Raw genomic sequence first — 12,732 nt, 5'->3', positions numbered from 1 at the left:
TTTAGAACACTGTAGCAGGTGACTGTGAGGTGGATGTCAATCTCACAACCTCTATGGGCAAATGTTACTGTCCCCTAGAAAGAAACCTTACAAACGGAAGCCAAAGACTCAAAAGGGGAGACTGGTGAGTCACAATTCAGATCCCGAGGAGAGACAAAGTGTGAATAAAATCACTGTAGACCAGTGGTTCTCAAACTTTTTATCCCATGGCCTACCTGGCTCAAAGCAAATCTTTCTGCAGACCACCAGTTAGTAATGAAAACATGCTATTAATTACATAATTACACCCATATTTTTAGTGCTGCAGTTGGATGGCTTAATTTAACCAGCAAGAAAGGAAATATTTAAATTAAACAGTTTAAGCACTTTAACTTTTTCATTTTAGTTTATCAAACTTTGTTTTAAAATATTAATATATATTCAACACAAAAAAACACCAAACCACACTGATGTCCAGCCCAACCTGGGAGCGTGGAAGACGGGGGGACTGAAGTTCAGGGCTTCCCATAGGCCAGATTTGCTCTTCTGGGGTCCCAGGATTAGTGCATATTGTGGACCCCCCAGACTTTGGGGTTGGGACAAAAATGCAGGTTCAGCGTGCAGGACACTGCTGCCAGCAAGAGTGAGGGGGTCCAGGATCTGGGCTGTAAGTGGGGTGTAGGAGAGTGTGATAGTGTGAGGTCTGGATGGAAGGTAGGGTGTGGGAGCAGGCTGGGAGTGAATGGGCGGGGAGACAAGAGCAAGGGAAGGTTCAGTGTTTGGCCAGGAGGGAGGGTGCAGGAGCAAGATGGAGGTAGGATGTTTGGCCACCGGGGGAAGTTGCAAGAGAGCTGGGGGTAGGGTATCTGCCCGGGGGAGAAGCAGGAACAGGTGGGGGAAAAGGATGCAGGAGTGGGCTGGGGTGCAGGGTCTTGCCAGGGGTGAGAGAGAGGTGGCCGGGAGTGCAAGGTCTGGGCATGAAGGGGTAGAGGAACTTACTTACCTTCATGCACCATGTCGCTCCAGGCACAGTATCCCACTGGCTGAATTTGGGCCAATGAGAGCAGTGGGGAAACCCTTCTGACACTGCACCCATGCACTGCAGTTTCCCCCAGGTGGGGGAGAGAGTGTGCTTCTTCCTTACAAGCCAGAACGTGCAGGGAGGCTCTGCGGCTGTTGCTCCATCCTCATGGTGGAGGGAGAGGCTGGAGCAACAGTGCAGGCTCCCAACTGTGAGGCAAAGAAAAAGGGGCTGAGCTCAAGCCGTGGACCACCTGGAAGGTGACCACAGACCACAGTTTGAGAAACACTGCTGTACTTATAAAAGACTTTCATTTTGTGGACTTGAAACGTAGATGGTAGGCCAAAGCTAAGAAGTGTTAAACTGCTGTCCACTTGCAATGCTACGGGAAGATGCTCCAACCGTCACAAGTGACAAAAGGGACGGGAGAGGATATATATGGCCAGCAGCACCTAACATGCTAATCCAGGAACATGACACTCATAAGAACAGCCATGCTGGGTCAGACCAATGGTCCATCTAGCAGTTTCCCTGTCTGCCAACAATAGCCAATGCTGCGTGGAGCCCAGCTGGTGTTTCAAAGGGATAGTGCTGCACAGCTGAGCCGGGGATCAGCTGTGTGCCATTGCCCCTTTGAACAGCGCAGGATCATCTGTGCAGCACTGATGCTTTGAAGTACCCCCTTTCCCGCCTCTATCTGATGGGGGGAGGGGAGGGAAGTTCAAACTAGTCATTCTCTATCTGATAAGCATTTACTTATCAGATAACTGACTAGTCCTTAACATCCCTAATCTTTACACAGTATTCAAGATATGGGCATACCATGATCAGAGGGCACTACTGCTGATCCTATGGATACTGCTAAGACAAAAATCTCTTCACAACAGTGTGTGGGGCACACACATACCTATAACAGAATTTACATGAAAAAGCACTGGACCATAATGTGCTTAGCTAAAGCATTTTTGTTTTTATAAAGAGAGACTAGTTTGACTATGCAAATTTAACTCAACAAGTTACACCTGCTAAGAAAAATGGTAAGATGTACTGATATTTGCATAGCAAACCTAGACAGTTTTTTTCAAAAGACCAGGTGGAAGACAGCTCAGAGAGTTCCCACTCAAAACAGATAATTGTAATCCAAAAAATAAACATTTTTATAATGTAATATCAAACTTTATTGCTTAAAACTAATTGTCTGAAAAAATACACATGTAGTATTCAAAGACCAAAACACAAAGCCTTATATGATTGTGTAGAGAAAAGAAAAGCAAAGCAGAGGCTCAGTGAAAATGAGGCTTTATAGTTGTAACAATTTATCACTGGCATCAAGCAACTGCACTCAATACAATTCATACAGCAACCATTGTTATCTACTTGGGCACATAAGAATGCATTCATTATTCTCTTCTCAAATATACATCAGAATACTGTTCACTTTTTATTTTGTTGAGAATGGCATTAATTCTTGCACTTTGATATTTAATCTAAAATTCTTCCTACAGGAAGTTTGACAAGGCAATTACTTTCGTGAACTTTGCCCCAGAACCAAAATATAGTGCATGTGTAGGATGTAATCAAGCTTTTAAAAGAATACACAGATGTTACAAGTGTGCATTGTATGTAAAGTCTAACAGTGTTATAGAAAAGTGGGTGTTTACATACAACACCAAGAGGAGTATTTCTTTTTGCATAAAAGCCATTTTAAGCATCTGAGAGAACCCAACTACTTTATCTCTTGTTTAATAAATATTTAAAGCTGAATGACTTGTGTTTAAATAGGTAGCATCTGACTATTTCACTGGAAGTCAGAGTCATTTTTCATTCAGTACCATAAAGATTTGAATGCACGCTAATTTAAGCCTTAAAGTCAATACACCACACTTCTGTCAAGAAGCACATAATATGCAAAGCAATATAGGTCTAAGTCCTCAAGGATGGAACAGTTCTTATTAATACACTGCATCCCCAATAAAAATACCCACCTTTCCTAGGATAAGGGGGAGGATAAGAAACAAAGTGACAAAAGCAGTAGTTTTGCTTTTTGTATTCATACAATCAAGATCTAAACCTTTACAGCTGATTTCCTAAAAAACACACAAGAGTTACAAGACAAATTTAGGATACATCTTGAATCACACCTTAGTGTCCATGCAGAAGCTGAAATTAATGCAATGACCTATCCTCTATCACAGCAGCTCGTGCTTATGTGCAAATGCAAGACTGTTACACTCCAAACAATAGTAAACATTAAAACACAAGAATACTTCACAATGACAATAAACAGCAGTTAAGTTGTTTTTTTCCAGCAGTTATTGCGCTTTATTTTCTGGACAACTCTCCAGTTAAAGGCTGCAGCAAGGTCTAATACCATCCTTTTTTAGAATGCATATGTATGAGGCTTTGGTTCACAATGAAATATCTAGATGTTTTATTTAAGGGCAATGGTCACCTTACAATTCAGATAGTGGCAGACTGAGGTAAGACTAAAGCAAAATGCTGAATACAGCAATCCTCTTAGAACACAATAAAAGCAAATTCCTATAATGAGGCATCTATGGATAATCTGCAGGTGGCCTGCAAAATATTGACATTCTGATTTTGGACAAAGATCCACGGGGTGATTTGTCTTTTACAGTACTGTACAAGGACAGATTTTTCTGCTAGAAAACACAAACAGAAATAACACCTACTTAACACAATAATATATTTAGGCAATGAAGATATAAGACCTGCCTTCATCAAAATCAGAGGGAAGCAACCACTACTGCTTGTAAGTACTGTGCCAATGTTACACATCTTTCAAAAAGAAAGTTAAAACTGTACTAAAAGAAAATAAGGAGAGGCAGTACTTTTTAAGATAGGTCACTTTAAAACAATGGTTTAGGCATCATCCTTCACCTATCCTTATCTTGTACTGAAAAGAGGATTACAATTCACAGAACTGAAAACTAAATATGACGATGAAGATTGGGTAAGTTATGTAAACAAACCTAACCCTAAGACCTCTGAGCGTATCACTTATAACATAATGCAAATACAGGAACAGAAGATGAGACTGATCTAGAAGAAGAACTCAAATTACAGAATCTTAGCTTGGGATAAAAAAAGTTTTCCAATGTCCAAAATAGCAGATCTGATATGAAAAGGTGCACAAATCAGTCATACTGGAGTGTACGATACTCAGATTTCAAGACAGACAACAACTATCCAGACAAGTACCAGACCTGCAGCATTTATAAAGGATTAAGAACTGTATCCCTCTGTCCTTCTATAGCAGTACTAATACCAACTCTTGGATAAGTCACTGGACTCCTATCACCAAACTGATTTCTTCCTAACCTTCCCCCACACCAGTTCTTTTAAGCACAAAATAATTTTCCATTCTAATTTGAAAAATTTATTGCAATAGCCAATAAAGTACAAACCTTAAATACAGGGGGAAAGCAGTGCTTTCACTACAAGCACCAAAATATTTCTTCTGTACATAACCAATTAAAGCCTCAGCAGATACAGTTAAGTACTGCCAGTTTTCTAAGATTGCATTTCAAAAATGTTTGCATATTCAGGTTCTTTTTCATCTTCATCAGTACACTCTATTAAGATCTTATTCTAGCTTTTTTCCTATGTTGTATCCCAAATCTATGTTCTAATTTCTATTGCAGAAGTTATTCTTCGAATGCTAAAAAACTTAAGTAAAAAGCCAGTAACAATTAAAAAAAAAGATAGCTGCAAACAGTTAACTTAGCATTCCAAAGTCCAGGCCATAGGAGAAATTATTTTGCAAAATCTTCTTTAAACAAGTTATCTAAGATTTAACTAAACAAATAAAATGTGGCCTGACACAAAACAAATTAAAATTACTATATTACAGGGAATAAGGGTGGAGCTTCCATAAACAATGCACTGGCAAAATATTTTCAAAATACCCATCAACTGTCTAAAGTTATATTTCTCCTTCAAGCACTTGGGAAGATAGTCTCCTAAGTGGCAACAATTTATATCAAACTGTAGTGGCTCCCAACCTTTTTTTCCTGCCACAGTACATCTTGAGCTCCAGGGACCCTTCACACTGCCCCCAGCCAAGCAGGTGCAGGACAGAAAGGAAAGGGGAGGGAAGGAGACGACTGAACTCTGACTGGTTGCTTCTCTCCAGGAGTGAGGCAGGCTGCCAATCAGAAAGTAGCTTTCCATTCCTTGTTCTCGCATATAATTTTTCAAAAAATTCTGCAGCACACCAGAAAATTCCATGCACTTCAGGCCTCACACCATACTGGTTGGGAAACACTGAAATAGTGGGCCAAATATTCTCCCTTCCAATTAGTTTGTAAACAATCACAACTTTTCCTTTAAAATAAAGCCCAACAATTTGGGATATCCAACTTGTTGTTCTTAACACTACCAGGTATACTTGTTCTTTTCAAGTTAAAAAATAAAAAAAAATAAAACCAACTTAGCCTGGCAGTACAAAAAATAAAAACAGCATTACTGGCCTAATCCTATGGCATCAGGAAAATTGCTCATCACTTTTTCATGTATTTGTCAAAGTGTCTTATCAGTGCATATTATTATGTGCTGAAATGCAACAAAACTTTTCACAAAAATAATTTTAGGCATGTTCATACAAGAGTGTGTATATATAAAAAATTATATATAATATATGAGCTTCAACCTGTACATAGATTTTCTGAATTTGTTCCTTAAACACATCCATTCAAGACAACATGGATGACTTTCAAGGAAAAAGTGCTTGCTTAGATTTATCCTGTGTGAACATGCCTATCTTCTGTGCATTTGCCCAAGTAGAGATCTTTATGATCTTTTAAACATACATATTTCAGGAGGTAAAAAAAAGTAATATTGCCCTGACGATGCAAAAGAACAATGCATAACTGAAGCAGCTGGGATTCTAAAGTTATCTTGCATTCTGCAGCAAACAGATTCTTAAATATTTGTTGAAAATGTATTTTTTCCATTTGTTATTGCTCCCCACTCATTAAGTTTTCTGGTCACACATCAACGGTACACAGAGGTTCACTACCAGGCTGAGCTGATTCTACTATGGTCATCTTCGGTTTCTTTCGAGTTTCCTCCTTTGAAGAAAAATTTTAAAAAATGTAAAGTTAAAACAAGGATTAACCTCCTCCCCTCCCCCAAACAAACACCTGAGCAAAGAACTGGTTCTAGTAACAAAAAAAATATGTTTGACTTACTCAATTATGAAAATGACTATTTTAGCTCATTATGAAAAAAATCTGGTAGTTACAGTAGTGTCTCATTAAAAGGAATAAGTTCTATTCTTGAGGATCTCTGTGCCAAAAAAATAAAAAGTCTGCATACAATATTGCAAAATTCTGTATATTTTATCAATGAAGAAATGGAAGGCTTCAGCATGGCAAGGAGCATGCGCCACTGGATGCACAGAGGTGGACGATCATCCTGCAGGACTCCTCTGGACAGGAACTCAAAAGTGAGCGGCACACATCCCAATAGCCAGATGTGCCCCAGAAGCACCCTAATGCCTTGCCCCACTAGTCACACTAAGATAGCTAACAAGAGGGACATAGTCTTGCATACATGCCCTAGCTCAATCCAGACAGGGGCAGGCAGGCTCAGCCCAGAAGAACCCAAGTGTGGAGGGGCTTAATGTGAGGCAATCTGGGTGCAAAGGAGAGACTGGTTGTGGAGGGTGTAGGTGTAATGGGACTACACAGGGGCGACCAGGTGAAGAGGTTGAGGTTCAGCAGAGGGAAAAGGGCAGGTGTAGCCAACTTGGGTGAGGAGGCAAAGGGGCTTGTCAGGTCAGTGCAGATGTGTGTGTGGGTGGAGCTTATCAGGGTGGGGGTTTCAATACAAAGTGCAGTCTGGCTGCAAGAATAGGGACACAGTGGGGAGGGGGGAGAGATAAAGGCTCCTGGGAGACTGATTCTGGATGTGCAGATGCAGAAGGGATAGGGAAACAGCTCCCATTACAGTGACCCCCATGCTCTCTACAGATGAGGAACAACAGGGGCAGGAAGATGGGTGTGGAGCTTCGTGCAGTCGGGAGATTTCTGGAGGTGGGTTTGACCTGGAAAGTCCCATCCTCCCCACAGCCCAGCTGAGATAAGCAGCTCAGCACAGGGTAATATCACCTACAAGGGCAACCCCAGCCTCCCCTACCTCCATCCCCAAAGTGATTCACCTCCCTGCTCACTGTTCTGGAAGCCCAAAACAATCTGACAGAGGGAAGCAAAGAAATCCACAGGGAATATGAATTTTGCATGTGCACAGTGGTGCAGAATTATCCAAGCAGTAAAATTCCATTTAAGTATCTGGCCTTCACTAAAACAAAAGCAACCAAAAAAACAACAACAAATGATCCTGTAGCACTAACCAAAAAAATATAGACAATATCATGAGCTTTCCTGAGTACAACCCACTTCTTCAGATCACAAATATGGAACAAGGGATTCAGGAGTACAAATATACAGCAGAAAAAAAAAAGAGAGGGAACAACACCTGTCAAAGTGTCCATGCTAAATTAAGCTAATATAGTAGGCTGCAAGTGCCTGATAACTTAGCTTTTGATGTCATTTGGGTGTTGAACGGCCCATCAAAGAAATGTCTTTGTTCAATCCTTGGGTGAATATGTCAAACTTGCCTATGAAGGACAGTACTTTTCTTCTATATATTTGTACCCCTGGATCCCTTGCTCCATTCATCTGAAGAAGTGGGTTGTGCCCATGAAAGCTCATGATACAATCTATATATATTTTGTTTATCTCTAAGCCCTCGTCTACATTAGATAGTTATTTTGACATAACTGTCCTTATTAGACAATCTTTCTATTTAAGCCATCACCGTTCTTGTCGGTCTGTCACGAGATTTTCAACTTCCCTCAACTGCGCATGCGCCAGCTGTCCACCAGCTCCTGCAGGCATGTGCATGCGTGCTCTGCCGCCTGGCTTCCGCGACAAGAAAGGCTGCCTCCGCAGGCTCCGGCACATGCCCCCCTACTGGCCTCCATGCTGGCATCTCTGGGACCCCACCCCCCACCTCTGATACATGGGTCCACCTGCCTCCGTGCCAGCAGCTCCAGGTCCCGGCCGCCCTGAAGCCCACCGACCGGCTCCCCCCCTCCCCCCCTTGGCAGGTCATCCCTATCAGCTCTGGCTCCCAGCCGCCCCCCCCCTCCCCCAACAGGCCGCCACCACCAACTCAGGCTCCCCCCCCCAGCTACATGGCTGCAAACCAGCAGGCCGCCCCTGCCAGCTCAGGCTCCTGCCCCCCTCCCCCCCACAGGCCACCAACCAGCTCCTGTCCCGGGCCACATCTCCTCCCACCCGTCAGGTCGCTGATGCGTTCCTGCCAGCTCCGACTCCCAGCAGCCTACCTCCCCTGTTGCCAGGCCACATCCCAGCCCCCCCCTTGGTTCTCAGCCCCCCAGCAGCCCACCTCCCCCCTTGTTAGCCACGTGCCACACAGCAGCCTTTGTTGAAGCCATAGCCAACCCCAGCACTCCCTCCCACGGCTGCCAGCACTCCTGACTGGGGACAAAAAAAAAGGCACCAGCCTGGACTGGTGCAGAGATCCTGGACCTCATCAAGGTCGTGGGGGTGAGGAGACCAACCTCCAGGATCTTTGCAGCAGAAGGAGGAATGCCAACATCTACAGCCTAATGGCTGTCAGCCTGGTGGCAAAAGGATACATGCGGACCCTCGACGAGGTCCACATGAAAAAACAAAAAACCAAACAACCCCAGCAGGTCTATACTAAGGCCAGGGAGCAAAGTTCATATTCTGGGGTGGCTCCTCACACCTGATGCTTCTATGAGCACCTGGATGCCATCCTGGGAGAGGGGTTGGTCACCTCTGTGCCCCTCCACCATCATCGAACTCTAGCCAGGACACACCTGGCATCAGCCACCACAAGGGCAGGATTGGAGAAGGATAATGATGTGGAAAAGGAGCAGCAGATTCTCATCAGGGAGTTGGTTCCCCCGCACAGGAGGTCTCCCAGGGCTTGAACAATCCCAGGGAAAGCACTTCAGGTGAGTTCCATCACTTTTCCTATTCACTCAGAGGCAAGTGGCAGGCTGCGAGAGGGGCTTGCATGATCCTCACTCAGCCTTTTTGGCCTGAGTGTTGCACAAGAGCCTGTGCACATGGGTGCATATGGAGCACCAGATTGGAGCGCTCAGCTCCATGATGTTCTCTCAGAAACTCCTCACTCCTTCTCACAAGGTTCCTGCACAGGCATGCCTTACTCTGGCCTCCATGGTGGGACATGAGAAGCCACTACTAAGGAGGTTGGGGTCACGGAAACACAGCAGTACCACATATGGCACATGATCATGCCTGCACTCAGGGAGCATCCACTCCCTGTCAAGTGCAGCAATGCAGAGGAAACCAATCCTGTGCATGGGAAGCTGCTAGAGGAAGGAAGAGGAGGGGACCCCAGTAGCACTCCCTGGCAAGCAGCCTCTGCTACTTACACACACCCCTCCCGCCTCCAGCAGGCAGGGTTACAAATCCTTTCCCCGTGCGACATTGCCAGACCTGGCACATGCGTGGCACAGAAAGAGGCTGAGCCGTCCTGTCCCCTCCTCCTGCCTGCAGGCTCCTGGCCTGGCCAGCACAGTCACATAGAATCATAGAACTAGGAAGGACTTCAAGAAATCATCGAGGGCAGTTCCCTGCCCTCACGGCAGGACCAAGCACTGTCTAGACCACCCCGACAAATGTCTGTCTAACCTGCTCTTAAATATCTCCTGTAATAGAGATTCCACAACTCCCCTGGGCATTTTCTCTGTGTTTAACTACCCTGACTGTTAGGAAGTTTTGTTGTGGAGCACACAGGTGGCCACCACCAGGTAAGGGAAAGTTTCGCACAGAGGTCCAGGCGGATGAGGAGACTCTGAAACCTCCACTTTAGACAGCCAAAGGTGCACTCCCACTATGCAGCACCTGCTGAGCCTGGTCCTGAAGCTCTCATTAGCAGAGTCCAGGCTGCCCATGCAGAGTTCCACCAGCCAGGGGACCAAAGGGTAGGCTACACTGCCCAGGATGCACATGGGCCTGTCCACAACTCTGATGGTATGGAAGGGGAAAGAAGAGCCAGACATGCGTCCTATGGAACAGGTCTGAGGTCCAGAAGTTGTGACTGTCATGTGCCTTCCCCAATCAGCTGATGTTAATGTCCATGAACTGTCCCTTGTGATCCACCAGGGCCTGCAGCACCATCGAAAAAAACCCTTCTAGTTTATGTAGTCAGAGGCCCGGTGGTCAGGGTCCAATATGTGGAGGTGTGCCCCATCTCTGCTCCCCTTGCAGTCGGGGAAGCCCATAATGAGGTTAATGTTCCCCAGAATGATTACCCTTCACAGAAAGATGAGGTGACTGCCCACAGGAGCACAACCCTACCCCAAAGAGAGGTAGCTGTCTGGTGTGGCAAGCTTCTACAGTGTGATAGCAATGTGCTTCTGCAGGGGATGGCAGGTTGCAGACAGGTGTCCTGTTGAGCCCCTTGCAGAGCTCCAAGAACGTAGCCTTCCGCATGAGGAAGTTCTGGAGTCACTGCTGGTTATTCCATCACTGCAGGATGATGCAATCTCAGTCGGGACTGGTCTCCCTCTGCCAAAATGGTGTTGAATGGTCTGCAAGGGATTGAGGATCATTTCCTGCAGCAGGAGTGCCAGAGTAAAGAGGTCCTCTGGTCCAGGCTGGCAGTTGTCCTGAAGCAGCACATGGGCAGTGTGGATGAACTGTGCCACCAGGTACAGCATGAGGCCCATGACCCTGGCACTGCTTTGCAGCAGCTCCAGCTCCATTTTGGAAGTGCTATGGTATCCACACGGGCAATCAGAGCACGTGGTGTGAGTTTAGTGTCCCACAAGGGGATAAGCAGTGGAGGGCTTCCAGGGACTTTAAATCTGATGCAGGCTCTTAGCAGATTGGACACACTATTTCAAAATAGTTATTTTGGGAGTTATTTCAAAATAATTCATTTTGAAACACTTACTCTGGTCATCTGAAGTGGGCTGTGCCCACAAAAGCTCATGATACCATCTACATGTTTTGTCAAGCTATAAAGTGCTACCAGATCATTTGATGTTTTTTCCTTGCGTAGGCATGCCCTAAAACATTACAGGACCATTTGTTGTTTTTAGTTTTTTTAGTTACAAATTAATATGGCTACCCTCTGAGATTTTGAAACATGTATTGCCTTCACTAAGGTACTGTAACAAATTCAGAATCCTAAAAATAATGTGTGTGTTTTGGTCCTACAAGACAATTTCAAACATGTATTTTTAAGTCTGGAGTATGCACTCACCCTTTCTTGGGCCAGCTTTTTCATTTCTTCCTGTAACTTGTTCAGGATGTGCAGATTTGGCTTGTTCTTTTTGGCATACTGCTGAAGTTCTATCACACTTTTATCAGAGGTTTCCTGCATAATGTTACCATTAGTAGCAGCAGAAAAAGAGGTTACTCAAAATCACCCTCTTGTATTTTTAAAATAGTCATACCTCACAGGTTTAAACAAAGTTTTCTTTTTTTCCTTTTTGTGAAAAGGAACATGAAACATGTCAACTGTGTATTATATGCTAAAATTTGGTTATATCATTTCAGTCTACAGTAAACAAGTGAGCTTGAGAAAATGTTGCATCTCTAAGGCTATGTCTAGACTGCAGAGCTTTTCTGGGATACCAGAGATCTCAGAAAAGCTCTGCCGCATCCAAGGAACGCATCCCCCTTTCCAAAAAAAAACAAAACAAAACAAAAAAAAAAAAACCACGTGTTGGAAAAGGGGACTCGTTTTTTCGGCATCCCTGTAAACCTCATTCTACGAGGAAGAAGGGATGTTCCAAAAGAGGGTTTTTTCCTGAAATTTTGGAAAAGCCTCTTTTGGAAGTAATGGGAAAAAGATACGCGAGTGCTGATCTTCTGACTATTAATTAAGAAAGCAAAATATCTTTGAGGGTTACTCATCAACACAGGTAAGTAACATGCAGTGAATAAGAGTATTAAGGTTAGAAAATTATGCCAAGAAAAGGAAGAGAATGAGTAGTTTGTGGTTTTTAACTGATCAGTATCACAACAGAAAAAGCAATTTTTATAGGGTGGGTTACAAAGCAATCACAAAACCATGTTTACCTGTTTGACCATCTTGCTATTCTCTCTACCATACATACGCAATAAAGAGCCCCAGTTTTTCACATGTGGGTGCAGAAGCTGTAGGATCTTCTGAGAAGCTAGCTGTTTCCCAACTCTCTTGTTTTTACCTGTACAAATAATAAGAGACAAACACCACACTAAAACATAATATAGATGTTTTAAGTACATGTATACCTAATGGGATCAATGAACTATTATATTCTTAATACTCCCCATGATTCATACAGTAAAAAATAGAATAAGCATGACAAAATACTCGCACAAAACACTAGGTAAGTGTTGAGGAGGGAAGGAAAAAAGGAAAGATGATTTGTAAGCAAGCATAAGAAGTAAAACCAAGAACAGTACTTACACCAGCCTCGCACTGTGTGCTTGCCACAAGTCATGACATATTCACTCTTCTGATTTTTACCAGGAATCACTTCAAACTTGATAGATGTGTCACCCATTCCATGGTTTCTTAAGCACAAAAACTCTTATTGTAAGGTTAATCCAGTAAATTGCATAGAAAGACCAACTGAACTGAACAGTGTAAGGTTAACATAGTTGAACCTGGACTTAGCAAGCTAATAGTCA

General features: G+C 43.8%; 1 protein-coding gene across 6 annotated transcripts in view; it reads right to left on the bottom strand.

Annotated features, from left to right (window-relative positions):
* Positions 1 to 2,154: 2,154 nt before the first annotated feature.
* The window catches only part of DGCR8 (DGCR8 microprocessor complex subunit), a 55,859-nt gene continuing 45,281 nt past the window's right edge, over positions 2,155 to 12,732 (bottom strand). For all 6 annotated transcript variants that reach the window (XM_075898342.2, XM_075898344.2, XM_075898346.2 and 3 more), the window contains 4 exons: positions 12,509 to 12,615; positions 12,136 to 12,263; positions 11,315 to 11,428; positions 2,155 to 6,093 (listed from right to left, as the gene is read on the bottom strand). In XM_075898342.2, coding sequence (XP_075754457.1) covers positions 6,010 to 6,093; positions 11,315 to 11,428; positions 12,136 to 12,263; positions 12,509 to 12,615 — 433 coding nt within the window. In that variant the 3' untranslated portion in view covers positions 2,155 to 6,009. The remainder of the gene's footprint in view (positions 6,094 to 11,314; positions 11,429 to 12,135; positions 12,264 to 12,508; positions 12,616 to 12,732) is intronic.

Source organism: Pelodiscus sinensis, chromosome Z, assembly GCF_052426305.1.
Source record: "Pelodiscus sinensis isolate ZL-2025 chromosome Z, ASM5242630v1, whole genome shotgun sequence".
Classification (NCBI taxonomy): domain Eukaryota; kingdom Metazoa; phylum Chordata; order Testudines; family Trionychidae; genus Pelodiscus; species Pelodiscus sinensis.
This window is presented reverse-complemented; position numbering and strand designations above follow the sequence as displayed.